Source organism: Heloderma suspectum, chromosome 4, assembly GCF_057233095.1.
Source record: "Heloderma suspectum isolate Gila_16-S chromosome 4, 16-S_ref, whole genome shotgun sequence".
Taxonomy (NCBI): Eukaryota; Metazoa; Chordata; class Lepidosauria; order Squamata; family Helodermatidae; genus Heloderma; species Heloderma suspectum.
In genome coordinates, this window is record NC_139461.1 from 233,835,792 (window position 1) to 233,850,941 (window position 15,150).

The 15,150-nt window shown below is 42.8% G+C and overlaps 1 protein-coding gene across 2 annotated transcripts in view; it reads right to left on the reverse strand.

Annotated features, from left to right (window-relative positions):
* The window catches only part of MAST2 (microtubule associated serine/threonine kinase 2), a 249,236-nt gene that overhangs the window by 75,073 nt on the left and 159,013 nt on the right, over window positions 1–15,150 (reverse strand). For both annotated transcript variants that reach the window (XM_084852639.1, XM_084852640.1), the window contains one exon: window positions 11,637–11,728. In XM_084852639.1, the coding sequence (XP_084708765.1) occupies window positions 11,637–11,728 (92 nt within the window). The remainder of the gene's footprint in view (window positions 1–11,636; window positions 11,729–15,150) is intronic.

Here is a 15,150-nt window from a genome sequence, read left to right on the forward strand (position 1 = left end):
CTCATGCTTGGTAAAAGTAGGGCTGAGGAGGTGGTGGGAGCAGGTGAAGGGTGGCTGGTTGAGCCCTGGCCTCCTTTACAATAACGAATAAACCTCTCTCCCTTCTAACTGAGATGAGTTACTCAGAGTGGAGGATGAGGCTCTCTGGGAAGGGTTCATTAATTGTGGTTAAGGGCGCACAGCCAAGTATTCTCATTTAGGTGGAGCTAGCTCATCCTCTTCCACACTGGCTGCCTCATCACCTACTTGGAAGGTCAGCCAGGCACCACTATGACACTTCTTCAGCTTCTCTCCTTCCCCACTCTTTTCTCCTGACTTTCTCACCTTGCCTTGTTCACCTTGTATACTTTCTCCCCAGTGGACAACGTTTTATTTCTTCTCTCCTTTCCTTCCATCTCACTTATCCACTCCTTCATTTCTTGTGTCTCCCTTTTCCCTCTCCCTGCTCAGCTATTCCTCCACTGGACCTCCAGTTTGATGGGCGGGACTCCAAAGCACTCAGTTTGCTTCTCTGTCAGATGCTGGAACCCACCACCAGTCCAGGAGCAGTCTTTCTTCAGAGGGGATAACTGACCAGACCCCTACCCACTCCCCTTGCAGGCGACATCAACATACATTGTCTGACTGAACAAATGAAACAAGCTGCAAACCCATGCAGCTCAGCACTCAATCTGGTAGCAACCTCTGACTCCTCAGCAACAGCCTGATGGGGTTTGAGTGGCATATTTATTTCCAGACTCTGGAATTTTAATTAGATCCCAATTGGGGTATTTCTCAGCTTAAGATGAAAAACCATTAGTAGTCCTACTCTACTCATCAAAGTGAAACACTGAAAATGGCAGGGGAAAGGGGAATTTAAGAATTGTAGCTTAGTACCACATGTGAAGAATTTATTTGAATAATCTTTTTTTAAAAAATGCACAAAATATAAATTAGAAACAGATGTCTTGTGTATAAATTGCTGAGAAAATGATCAAACACTTATCTAATGAATTTGCAACGTAAAGTTGTTATGAACAATGTAACACCCATGTAACATTACTTGTGTTGAAGAACACTATAGGGCAGGCGTAGGCAAACTCTTCGGGCCCAGAGGCACATTTGCCATTTTTGGAGGGCCTGAGGGTGCATTTGTCCCATGGTTGTTTGGGCCCTTTGGCATTTATTTCAGGATTCTCTCTTTTCTTAATCCAACCTAGCCTGGATTCTTTCTTTTCTTGCCCCCTCTCTGCTTGCATTTAAGGCCAGCTCCAGGTTTTTGAAGGCCCTTCGGCAAGTCGCCCTCAATGACCCCCCTCCCTCAGTGAGTCTACCTTCTCTCCCCCAGTGAGTCTACCAGTGAGTCACCAGCTGCTATTGCTCCTCCTCCTCTTTCTCATCACTTCTACTGCTTGCTTGCTTGCCTGCTTCCAGACAGCCAGTGAGCAAACACACAGTGGCATCTGCTGCTACTCCTTCCCACCAACATGTTGTCTGGGCCACAGCAAGAGGAAGGTGAACATGAAGGTTGTAATGGTGAAGAAGAGGAGCAACTCCAGGGTGTTCCTGTCAGTGAGCCCCTGCTGGGTTGTGGGGCCTTGGCAGGTGCCGAATCATGCCTAGTCTTGATGCTGGCCCTGCTTGCATTCTCTCTTTTCTTGCCCCTCTTCCTCCTCCTCCGGAATCCCCCCCCACTGCCACCACTCCTTTCTTCTTTCTATCCCCCTTCTGTTGCCTACTGACACTTTCTTTTGCCACCATTTCTGCCTCCTCCTCCAGATTTCCTCCCTGCTGTCACTACATTTCCCACCACCACCTTTCCTCCTCTGCCTGCTGCCGCTGCTTTTCCTCCACCTCCTCCCCCAGCTGCTTAACACCAAGGAAACGGAGTTTCCCAATGTGCCAACTTCCCGTTTTCTGGAACCACAGAGATAGAGAGAAGTGGCAGGAGCACAAAAATGTGGCTGGTGGAGTTGGTGCGCAGCGTGGTGAGGGGGGTGATGAAGGGGTCGTTGTGAGCATCAGTGCATCCATGGGCATATGTTGGCTAGAGTGTTGGACTGGGAGTCGGGAGATCCAGGTTCTAGTCCCTAGTCAACCACGGAAGCTCACTGGGTGACTTTGGGCCAGTCACAGACTCTCAGCCCAAGCCACCTCACAGGGTTGTTGTTATGAGGATAAAATGAAAGAAGAGGATTATGTATACCGCCTTGGGTTCCTTAAGGAGGAAAAAGGCCGGGATAGAAATAGATAGATAGATAGATAGATAGATAGATAGATAGATAGATAAGACAGATAGGGTGCAGGCTATACAATTTCACTGCTATTAATGATCATCATAGATTACATCATTTTTAATATATGCAGCATTGCTCATGACCAGGCAGGTCATTTACTTTCAAGGTGTCTGTTTTCAAGGGTGAAATACTCACTTTTCTTAAGCTTTATAACAGGGGGGAGGGGGGAATAAAGTGAAAGCAGAACTATGGGTGGCACTAGCTCAGAAAGCTGGCCAATGAATATTTAGGCGCCTTGCAACTCCTAAATAAATAAATAAATAAAACTTATTTACCAAAACTTTAGTTTTGGTAAAGAAAAAAAAATAGTTTTATTTACACTCTCACACACATTGTTTAGGATGCCTAAATGCAGCTTGTGACTGGGTGAAAGCCTATGACTACGATATGGAGGGTTGCATTTTTTCTAGTGAGCAATCAAATATACTCAAACTCAATTGCAATGTTTGACATATGGAGGGGGGGTGGAAATAAAACCTTGGAAGTAGTGTCGCTCATCATTCAAACTTCATGCTACTCTTCATGAACCTCTCAAATCCTGTTATTTTTAAATCAGATATCACATTCTCAGGAAAATGCATATTGTGAATTTCAAATTAATAGAGTGAATCTTTAATAAGCTGGCTTATACTATGCACAGATAAAAAATTGAAAATTGAAATTTAAGGTCAAGCTAATCCACTACTACTAATTAGGGTAATAGGAAAATGTTTGCAATCATATGGATATATATATATAGGTAGTGTAATAAAACAATACCCATATATTATTAATACACCCACATATTTATGAACAATAATTAATACTATTAGGGTAAACATTAGAAGGGAGTGCAAGAAGGAGGCCCAGGGATGAAGCATTGCAGCCACAGTGACAAAACTTCAAGGTAAAAAGAGTTAAATATCTGTGGGAGTTTAGCAACAGGGTGAGGCAGCCAGGATAATCAATTCTTCCCTGTCTTCTGCTAGTAAATAATTTTAGTCTGAGTATATTTGATTGCTCACTAGAAAAAATTCAACCCTCCATATCGTAGTCATAGGCTTTCATCCAGTCACAAGCTGCATTTAGGCATCCTAAACAATGTGTGTGAGAGTGTAAATAAAACTACTTTTTTTTTTTTACCAAAACTAAAGTTTTGGTAAATAAAAGTTTTATTTATTTATTTAGTAGTCGGTGATTCAATTATTAGAGATACAGACAGCTGGGTTTCTGATGGGAGTTAGACTGCATAGTGCATTGTTTGCATAGTGCAAAAGATGCAGATATTATGCATTATCTAGACAGCCTGGTAGCTAGTGCTGGGGTGGAGTTGGCAGTCATGGTGCAAGTCAGCACCAGTGACATAAGACTATGTAGTTATGAGGTTCTAGAAGCCAAATTTAGAATGCTAGGTAGAATGAAAACCAGAACATCCAAGGTAGCTTTCTTTGAAATGCTACCCATTCCACATACAGGGGCCAGGTAGACTAGCAAAGCTGAGGAGTCTCAATGTGTGGATGAGCCGGTGGTGTAGGGAGGAGGGATTTAGATTTGTTAGGCACTGGGCAATGTTCTGGGACAAACTGGGCCTGTACAAAATGGATGGGCGTTACTTGAAGGAGAATAGAACAAAACTGCTGGAGCTTAACATCAAAAAGGTGACAGAGCAGTTTTTAGATTGACCCCTGGGGAAAAAAGAACAGGAGCTGGGGAACTTCCTGTTGGGGCTGATTCATTCCTAGCAGATGGAAGAGAAATGTTTTTGACTGCACAAATAGGGATAGGGTGGAAATAGCCATGAGCATATAGTAAAACATGACAGCCAGTCAAAGAGGTGAAAGGGGAAAATGCAGACACCAGAGACATCAGGAGAGGGACACTGTGTACAGGTGATTCTATACTAATGCTAGAAGCCTCTGAGCCAAGAAGGGAGAGTTATAGTGCTTGGTTTTAAAGGAAAACATAGATTAGTGGGCATAACAGAAACCTAGTAGAGTAGAGCAAACCAGTGGGGTACGGTCATCTCTGGTCACAAACTCTATAGGAATGACTGGGATGGTGTTGCTCTGTACATCAAAGCGGGCAGGATGTCAAACAAATTAGAGACCTCAAAAGGGCCAGACTTCTCAACATAATTGCTGTGGGAGACAATAGCAGGCCCCTAATCTGAGGATATGCCTGACCAAAATGCTCAGGGTGATCTTGAGATGGAGAACAAAATCAGGGAGGCAGCCAAACGAGACAATGTTGTAGCAATGAACAACTTCAATTACCCCCCACACTGACTGGATAAATGCATGTTCCAGTCACAACAAAGAGATAAAAATGTCTAGATACTGTAAAAGACTGGGCCCTAGAACAGCTGGTCATGGAACTGACCAGAGGAGGTGATCCTGGACGTAATCCTAAGTCTCCAAGACTTACTACAAGATGTAAGTGTTGTTGAACCGACTGGAAACCGTGAACACAGTGCTATCAAATTTAATTTATATGTAAGTGAAAAATTGCCACGGAAGTCCAACACACTCACATTTTACTTCAAAACAAGAAACTTCTCTAAAATGAGAGGATTAGAAAAAAGGAAGTTGAGGGGGTTATTCAAAACCACATTACTAGAAGCTCAGCTAGAATGTATACTGCACATCAGGAAAGGTACCACCAAGTCCAAGAGGCCACCAGCATGGTTAATGAGCAGTGTGAAGGAAGCTATTAGAGAAAAGAAAGCTGCCTTTAGAAAATGGAAGCCTTACCCAATTGAGGAGAACAAAAAGGAACAAAAACTTTTACAAAAGAAATGGATGCAAACCATAAAGGAGGCAAAAAAAGTTTTTGAGGAGCATATCACTAATAATGTTAAAAACAATAAAATATAATTTAAATACATCAGAAGCAGAAAACCAATTAGGGAGCCAATTGGCCCTTTGGAACAACATCCAAAGATGCTTGCTGCAGATGATGGGAGTTGTAGTCCAACATATATGGATACTGCCAAGTTGGAGAAAGCTGCGCTAGCGAGAGAAATAACATTCTTTGTTCATCCCAGTTCCTCAACTCTGCTGGAAATTCCAGCAATTGATTTCAGTGTCTGATAAGACAAGATCCTTCTGTTTCCAGGGATGATGTGAGGGCAGAAAATACTGACTGCTATCTTAAAATATTCTCTCAGTTCACTACTTATGTAGAATACTACTTGTGTATAAGAAATACTATTACAGGGAAGATGGCAGGTATGCTCCTTAACTGCTTGGATGAATAGTTATGTACGTCCAGTAGAACCTGTAAAATACTACAAGCGGGCTAGCATAAGTAAATAGAAAGGATCCCCACTAGTTACTCAGGTGGTTTTAAGCTGTTTGAAAAAAGTAAGCAGACCTCAAAAGGTGCTAGGAAACAATTTACTGAAATAAACTATTGAAGATAAATGAGTTTTAGATAATCTTCTCTAGTTTAGGAAGCAGCATAAGGCACACTACTTTTATGACAGGATTAAATCATTCTGATTACTCCTGAAGAAGGATTGCTTACTGAAAAAATGTAGAGTTATTTTTTTAGTTTATTGCTGGCATCAGTACCCAGCATACTTCAGCAACTGCCAGAGCCCTAGAGCCGCAGCCACGTCAACCGCTGATTCCTGCCCTTTAAAAAAAACAATCCAGCCCAGCACTTCAAGCAGCACCGGGTGGTTGAGTTGAGCCATCATTTTAATTTCCTGCAGTGCTATGTCACTGATTGGAGCCATGCTGCCTGGTAACACGGCAAGGGCCTAGTGATTGAGGAGGGATGCCAAATAGACTGCACTTTGCTCAGAGCCCCTTCAAACCTGGAGTTGGTCCTGATTTAAATAAACTGTTTATTAGCACCTTTCAAGGTTGCTGCCTCTTATTTCTGCCCCTTACTGATGCTGTTCCCCATTATTCTTTTACTTTAGCAGTTTCAGCAATTATTTACAACACTACTTTGATAAGAATCTGTGCCATGAAGACATCCATATAACAGTAAATGCATTTGAAAACTTAACTATTACTGATTTCTCTCTCACACACACACATGCTTGGTTGTTACTTCCAAGGAAATGGTTGTTGAGATGTCGATTGAAACTGCTGGAGATATACTTAAAGGAAAAATTACTTTAAAACTTTTCAGCTATAGGATCCTGTCTTTAGAAGAGGTTTTCTTAGAATTCTGAAATACTGATGCTAATTCTGGCAACAGGCAACCATTTAAACTCTCCTTGGAGAACTTAAGGAAGACTTTGCTTGGATATCAGCCATGTAAGATAAGGGGCTCTTGAATCAGAGAAGCAGATGGCTCATTGTAGTTGAACTTCTACCAATTTTCTCTTAAGGATTTCTTCAGTATTTCTGTGCAAAGAAGATACAGGGGATACACTGTCATCTAGTATGAAGAAAACTTTGAACATAATGAATTGTAGCATTTTACTAATAATGTGGAAGCCAACAATACCCACTGTTTTCAGCATGTGCTTAAATTCTATTCATACTTCTTGGCAGGATAATTATAGCATCTGGAGTTCCCCAGCAGGACTGGATCAATGCCAAAGTTTAGAATAGACTACCAGGGCTGTCTGGGTCAGCATCTCCAGAAAGGGAGACATCATCTTTCTTAACTGTATGAGGTAGAGGAGGGGTAAGAAACCTTTTTCAGACCAATGGTTGCATTTGTTTGTACATAACCTTGGGGGCAGAGAAACACATGCCAGCGGTGGGCAGGGCTAGACCCCAAAAAGGGCAGGGCCAAAGTAACACTTTATCTACCCTCTTCTCCCCCACCCCCATGCCTTATCTCTCTTTTGCTCTGCATCTCTCCTTCTTTCCCTCTCCCCACTTGTCTCTTTTATGGTTTGCTGAGAAATCTGATCAGTTAAGAGATCACTGTGCACAAAGAGAAGAAAGAAAGGGGAGTGAGCAAGCTCTCTGCTGCTTGCCCATGTAGCATCACCAAAGCAGGGTTACTGTTGCATGTTAAATGAAGCCAATGACAAATCACACATAATTTTTCTCTCAACTGTAGGCATCATACTTTACTCTTGGAAAAGCTTCGTAGGAGGCATGTTTATTTGGATATATTATGCATACATGATAGCAGAGATAATATGGTAAAAGTACTTCCTCTTTCAGTCTTTAAAATGCTCAGTATCAAAGTATCTCAACATCCTAGAACAGAATTAGTAACAGCAGAGCTGTTTCAGGTGAAGGGTTTATTACGATCTGACCCTGAAAGGGAACTGGTCTCTCTCTTGATGGCTTGCTGTGATAATTTTGCAACGTAAAATGGCCTGCAACCAGCGTGACTGGGATTCCACAGTTTGTTGTTCAGTCGTGTCCGACTCTTCGTGACCTCATGGACCATAGCACGCCAGGCCTTCCTGTACTGCGCTCTCTCCCAGAGCATGCTCAAGTTCATATTCATTGCATCAGTGATGCTATCTAGCCATCTCATCCTCTGCCGTCCCCTTCTCCTTTTGCCTTCAATCTTTCCCAGCATCAGGGTCTTTTCCAGGGAGTTTTCTCTTCGCATTAGGTGGCCAAAATATTTCAGCTTCAGCTTCAGTATCTGTCCTTCCAATGAGCACTCAGGGTTGATTTCCTTTAGGATTGACTGATTTGACCTCCTTGCAGTCCAGGGGACTCGTCAGAGTCTTCTCCAGCACCACAGTTCGAAAGCAGCAATTCTTCGGCGCTCAGCCTTCCTTATAGTCCAGCTCTCACAGCCAAACATTACTACTGGGAAAACCATAGCTTTGATTAGACGGACCTTTGTTGGCAAGGTGATGTCTCTGCTTCTTACCATGCTGTCTAGGTTTGCCATAGCTTTCCTCCCAAGGAGCAAGCGTCTTTCAATTTCATGGCTCCAGTCACCGTCTGCGGTGATCTTGGAGCCCAAGAAAGTAAAATCTGTCACTGCTTCCATTTCTTCCCCTTCTATATGCAAGGAAGTGATGGGGCCAGATGCCATGATCTTCATTTTTTTAATGTTGAGTTTCAAACCACCTTTGCACTCTCCACTTTCACCCTCAACAAGAGGCTCTTTAGATCCTCTTCGCTTTCTGCCATTAGGGTGGTATCATCTGTGTATCTGAGGTTGTTGATAATTCTCCCGGCAATCTTAATTCCGACCTGTGATTCATCCAACCCGGCGTTTCTCATGATGTACTCTGCATATAAGTTAAATAAGCGGGGTGACAATATGCAGCCTTGTCGTACTCCTTTCCCAATTTTGAACCACTCAGTTGTTCCATGTCCGGTTCTTACTGTTGCTTCTTGTCCCTCGTACAGGTTTCTCAGGACACAGGTAAGGTGGTCTGGTACTCCCATCTCTTTCAGAATTTGCCACAGTTTGTTGTGATCCACACAATCAAAGGCTTTAGTGTAGTCAATGAAGCAGAAATAGATGTTTTTCTGGAATTCTCTTGCTTTCTCCATGATGCAGCGAATGTTGGCGATTTGATCTCTAGTTCCTCTGCCTCTTCGAAACCCAGCTTGTTCTTCCGGTAGTTCTTGGTTCACATGCTGCTGAAGCCTAGCTTGTAGGATTTTGAGCATCACCTTGCTGGCATGTGAAATGAGAGCAATTGTGCGGCAGTTTGAACACTCTTTGGCGTTGCCCTTCTTTGGAATTGGAATGTAAACTGACCTGTTGAGTATTCCAAATTTGTTGGCATATTGAGTGCAGCACTTTAACAGCATCATCTTTTAGGATTTTAAATAGCTCAGCTGGAATACTGTCATCTCCACTAGCTTTGTTGTTACTAATGCTTCCTAAGGCCCACTTGACTTCACTCTCGAGATGTCCGGCTCAAGTTCAGTGACCGCACTCTCATGGCTATCAGGGACATTCAGATCTTTCCTGTATAGTTCTTCTGTGTATTCTTTCCACCTCTTCTTAATCTCATCTGCTTCTGTTAGGTCCCTGCCTTCTTTGTCCTTTATCTTCCCCGTCTTTGCACAAAACGTTCCCTTGAGATCTCCAATTTTCTTGAAGAGATCTCTAGTCTTTCCCATTCTATTGTTTTCCTCAATTGCTTTGCATTGTTCATTTAAGAAGGCCTTCCTGTCTCTCCTTGCTATTCTCTGGAACTCTGCATTCATTTGGATATATCTTCCCCTTTCTCCCTTGCTTTTCGCTTCCTTTCTTTCCTCAGCTACTTGTCAAGCCTCATCAGACAGACACTTGGCTTTCTTGCATTTCTTTTTCTTTGGGATGGATTGAGTTGCTGCCTCCTGAACAGTTTTACGGACCTCCGTCCATAGTTCCTCAGGCACTCTGTCTATCAGGTCTAATCCCTGAAATCTATTCCTCACCTCCACTGTATATTCATAAGGGATATGATTTCAGTCATACCTGAATGGTTTAGTGGTTTTCCCTACGTTCTTCAATTTAAGCCGAAATTTTGCAACAAGAAGCTCATGATCTGAGCCACAGTCAGCTCCAGGTCTTGTTTTGACTGACTGTATAGAGCTTCTCCATCTTTGGCTGCAAAGGACATAATCAATCTGATTTCATATTGACCATCTGGTGATGTCCATGTGTAGAGTCGCCTCTTGTGCTGCTGGAAAAGAGAGTTTGCTATGATCACCGTGTTCTCTTGGCAAAACTCTATTAGCCTTCGTCCTGCTTCATTTTCTACACCAAGGCCATGCTTGCCTGTTATACCGGTGATTTCTTGACTTCCTACTTTAGCGTTCCAATCCCCGATGATGAACAGGACATATTTTTTTGGTGTTAGTTCTAGAAGGTGTTGTAGGTCTTCATAGAACCGATCAACCTCAGCTTCTTCGGCCTCAGTGGTTGGGGCATAGACTTGAATTACTGTGATGTTGAATGGTTTGCCTTGGATTCGTACTGAGATCATTCTATCATTTTTGAGATTGTACCCCAATACTGCTTTTCCCACCCTTTTGTTGACTATGAGTGCTACTCCATTTCTTCTAAGGGATTCTTGCCCACTGTAGTAGATGTAATGGTCACCTGAATTAAATTTGCCCATGCCTGTCCATTTTAGTTCGCTAATTCCCAAGATGTCGATGTTCAATCTTGCCATCTCATGTTTGACCACCTCCAGCTTACCTTGATTCACTGATCTGACATTCCAGGTTCCTAAACAATATTGTTCTTTACAGCATCGGATTGTCTTTTCACCACCAGACACATCCACAGCTGAGTGTCCTTTCGGCTTTGGCCCAGCCGCTTCACTCTTTCTGGCGCTACTTGGAAATTCCCTCTCCTCTTCCCCAGTAGTATATTGGACACCTTCCGACCTGAGGGGCTCATCTTCTGGTGTCATATCTTTTAGCCTTGTGCTACGTTCCATGGGGTTTTCTTGGCAAGAATACTGGAGTGGGTTGCCATTTCCTTCTCCAGTGGACCACATTTTGTCAGAACTCTCCGCCATGACCTGTCCGTCTTGGGTGGCCCTGCACGGCATAGCTTATGGCTTCACTGAGTTACGCAAGCCCCTTCGCCACAACAAGGCAGTGATCCATGAAGGGGATTCCACAGTTAGTGCAGTTCTAATAATGGAGGTATGTACAGCACCATCCGGTCCAGTTGTTTTCTATGAGTTTCAGTTGCTGAGATACAAGAAGTTTATATCCTAATTACAGAATAAAGGCAGAGAGTTCACTGGACTGATCTGGTCTTCTACGGGCAATGGTCAGGAACCAATGATGCCCATGTACTAGCAGGATCCACTGCTAGTGCAATGTAATGCTAGCGGATCATGCAGCAATCAGAAATAAGTGAAATGCTCGTTTCTGTAATGGGGGAGGTCAGCAGAGTTGCAGAACAGAGCTCAGCTGACCTGTCCCAATCTGGAAACAAATATTTCCGCTTATTTCCAGGGTTGCTGTCAGAAGCACAAGTTCCTCTTGCACTCACAGCGAGTCTCATGAGCACAACAGAAATGATGGGAGCAGAGCAGCAGTACTGGATACTGCCCAATATGTTTTAGAAGGATTTGGTGCAGAACAGCACAAGGGAATAGGGAACAAGGAACAGGAAACCTTCTCCTACAGTAAAAGAGGCAGGGCAAAAGGTGACAGAAAAGAAACATGTTCGCAATATAAAAAGTCTTCCACACAAATTAAACTTGGGACTATTTTTAAAAAGTTGTGCAACTAAGAACTCCAGTCCACCAAATAAAGGGGTGATTAACTGCATTATGCCGTAATGCCCAAGCAACAGGCAACAGAGAGATCCTATTCCTGTTTGTTGCCAAAATTAAGGACACACATTATTAATAAGCTTTCACTCCGTATAGTCACAAAGACTAATTTCACTTCAAAAACAGATGTCCAGTATAATGAAAACATAGCAACTCTGTCAAACAACGATTAACAGATAGATCATATTTTCCATTACCTGCATGGCCGTGGAGTGGAGAATGTGGCCGTGGAAGTGTTGGAGATGTGCTGGAGGTTACAATCAAGCTCTTTCTATTACTGGTCCGACAGCTGAAATAAAAGTGGACACACACACAAATACTCAAATAAGCGATAGAAATATTTTATGGTATCCATCACATGTTTGCATTGCTAAGAAGATGTGGTCTTTGGATAAAGTAATATGAAAACACTGATCTGTACAATGTCTTTGTTACAACTTTGGTGTATTGCATTTGATACTGTATGAGAGGTTTTACAGAGTTTTACAGTTTTATTCTGTAAACACTGTGCTGTTGATTTCAACTCTCCAAATCTCTAAACTTCCCAAATTATATAAAATGAACTAATGGATTGCAATAATAGAAAAGAGTAGAATTTAGAAGTGTGACTATAATGTTGTGAGCCTAGGAATTACTAAGATTTTTCACCATTAATAGTGAACAAAACCACACTAATGCCAGTGCAAAACTTTCAAAATAAATAATATTCATGTCACAACAGACTATGAAATCATGCGATAAATATTCTTAGCAATATTATTAGGCACATAGTATCTTGGACGCCTTTGAATTGCTGCTTGATTTCTCAAACTTCAACACACCTTCCATCACATTTTCAGTTACATGGTTACACAACTATGAAGGGTAGAAATTTAAAAGACTCACAATAGAGGTTGGTAATCATACCTTGACCAAGCTGAAGTATTTCTACTAAGTGTTTAGGGTTCAAGGCAGAGGAATAAATATTTCTCAATTAATGAAGCAGGATTCTATGGAGATGCAAGAACAATTTTATGGGGAAGTTTGAGCTCCTTCTCCAACAACTTACTCTGATAGAAAATACACTTAATGACAACTCAGTACTGAGGATTAGTGGAGCAATCCTTTATTTCTCAATGCATTTAAATGAATCTTGCCCTTATACATGTTAAAGGACACGTATAACTCACCAAGCCTCCCCCCCCCCGCCTTATCTGCACAGCCATATTCTGATATAATGTGACCTCAGCAGGTCACAAGTCTTACGTTGCTTTCCCCCGATTCAGAGCATGCAGTGACTACAAGCTCTTTTTATTCTCAGATGGAAAATAAAAGTGAATACTACCAAGCAAGCTACATATCTGAGGCTCCCACCTGCATTTCAGCATGTTTGTTAACTTAGGACAGCCTTGTCCAACCTGGTACCCTCCAGATGTTTTGGACTATAACCCCCAGCATTTCTGAATATTGGCCATGATGGCTGGGGCTGATGGGAGTTGAAGTTCATAAGAACATCAGAGCGATATCTGTCAGGGTGGAAACTGAGCCCATAGAGCCCCAGAGCAGTTCTGATTCTGAGGAAGAGCCACAACCCGTGGGAGAGGAGCTTGCTCACCTTTCACAGGCACAGCGGCAGGGAGAGATTCCTCCTGCCTGCATTCCTGAGAGAGATGGTGAACCTGGCAAAGAGAGAGCGGGGGATGGGTCCTTGCTGGATGAGGCACCAGATGGAGGGCACCGAGAGGAGGCGCTCTGCTCGCATGGCGCTAAAACAACGGTCGCGTCCCAAGGACCCAAGGGTAAGAGGGAGGACCTCCCCATAGCCCGTAAGTTCAGAGTCTTCCCGCCCTCCCCCTTCAAACGGGGACCAACTGCCTTACCTGGAGCTTAGGCTACTCTGCTAACTACCCCAGTGCAGTTCCTTGCTTAGTCACTGGTGATTAGCATCTGAAAGAGTCATTAAGTTGTAAAAGGAATAAAGCCTTAGAAAGAATCCTTTTCATCTGTGTCTTGAGTTGGCTATTGGAGGGGACTGTAAGAGGCAGCTAGGGCACTCCTGACACTATCTAGTCCAGCATTCTGTTCACACATGGGCCAACCAGCTATCACGCATGGGTTGTGGTGAAGGGGGCTAAGGGAAAAGGGGATTCCTCAAAATTGGGTAGAGGCACCTTCTGTGAAGGCCTCAGAGTTTGTTGGAAAGCATATCCAAAGAGCATCATGAAGACCAAGGAGCTATCAAAACAAGCAATGTTAAATCCATTATTACAAAATGGAAAGGATATGCCACAACTGTGACTCTGCCTAGAGAAGGCCGTCCGTCAAAACTCAGTGACTGGCTAAGGAGGACATTAATCAGAGAAGCAACCAAGAGGCCAATGGTAACTCTGGAGGAGCTGAGATGGGAGAAACCATCCATGGGACAACTATCACCCAGACCCTCCACAAAGCTGGGCTTTATGGAAGAGTGGCGAGAAAGAAGCTATTGCTGGAAAAAAAAATCAAATCCCATTTGGATTTTGCCAAAGGGCATGTGGGAGACACAGCAAACATGTGGAAAAATGTTCTCTGATCTGATGCGACCAAAACTGAACTTTTTTGCCTTACCACAAAATGCTATGTGTGGCACAAAGCCAACAGTGCTAATCACCCTGAGAACATCATCCTCACGGTGAAGCATGGTGGTAGCAGCATCATGTTGTGGGGATGTTTTTCATTGGCAGGGACTGGGAAACTGGCCAGGATTGAAGGCAAGATGGATGAAGCCAAATACGGGGCAATTCTAGAGAAAAACCTGTTTCAGTCTGCATGGGACCTGGGACTGAGGTGGAGGTTCACCTTCCAGCAGGACAGTGACCCTAAACACACAGCCAAACTTACACTGGAGTGGTTTAAAAACAAGAACCTGAATGTCTTAGAATGGCCTAGTCAAAGCCCAGACCTCAATCCGATTGAGAATCTGTGGCAAGACTTGAAAATTGATGTTCACCAATGGTCCCCATCCAACCTGACAGAGCTTGAGCAATTTTGCCAAGAAGAATGGGCAAAAATTGCAGGATTCAGATGTGCAAAGCTGACAGAGACTTAACCCCAAAAGCTCACAGCTGCAATTGCTGCCAAAGGTGCTTCTACCAAGTGTTGACTTCGGGGGGGGGGGGGGAATACTTATGCAATCAACAAACACCAGTTTGTTTTTGTTTAATTAACTTATGTGGCACAATAACAATATTTTGCACCTTCAAAGTGTTGAGCATGTTGTGTATGGTACGAATGCCAATCAAATGCATTTTAATTCCAAGGTTGTAACACAACAAAATGTGGAAAAGTCAAAGGGGGATTAATACTTATGCAAGGCACTGTATATGATCAGAGGATGACAAGACTTGGGAAGATCTGTAGCTTTTGATTCTTGCAAGTTTAAAATAAATTTGAGAAGCTGACTAGATGGTATATTACGCCTAAAAAATATTCCTCCAAATGTATGGTAAAACAGATACTGGAAACATCAATAGGAAGAGGGGAGATATTTCCATATGTGGTAGACATATAAGTTGGCAAAGCTATATTTGACCAAAACAAGACATAATGAAAAGTTATATAAGGCCAGATCTGGACCTTTTTTTATTTCTAATGAGCTATACTAAATATTTACCTATAAACCAATCAGACATGATCTCATACATGATTGCCATAGCTAGGATATAGCATGCTAAAACAATGTCTATTCCCAGC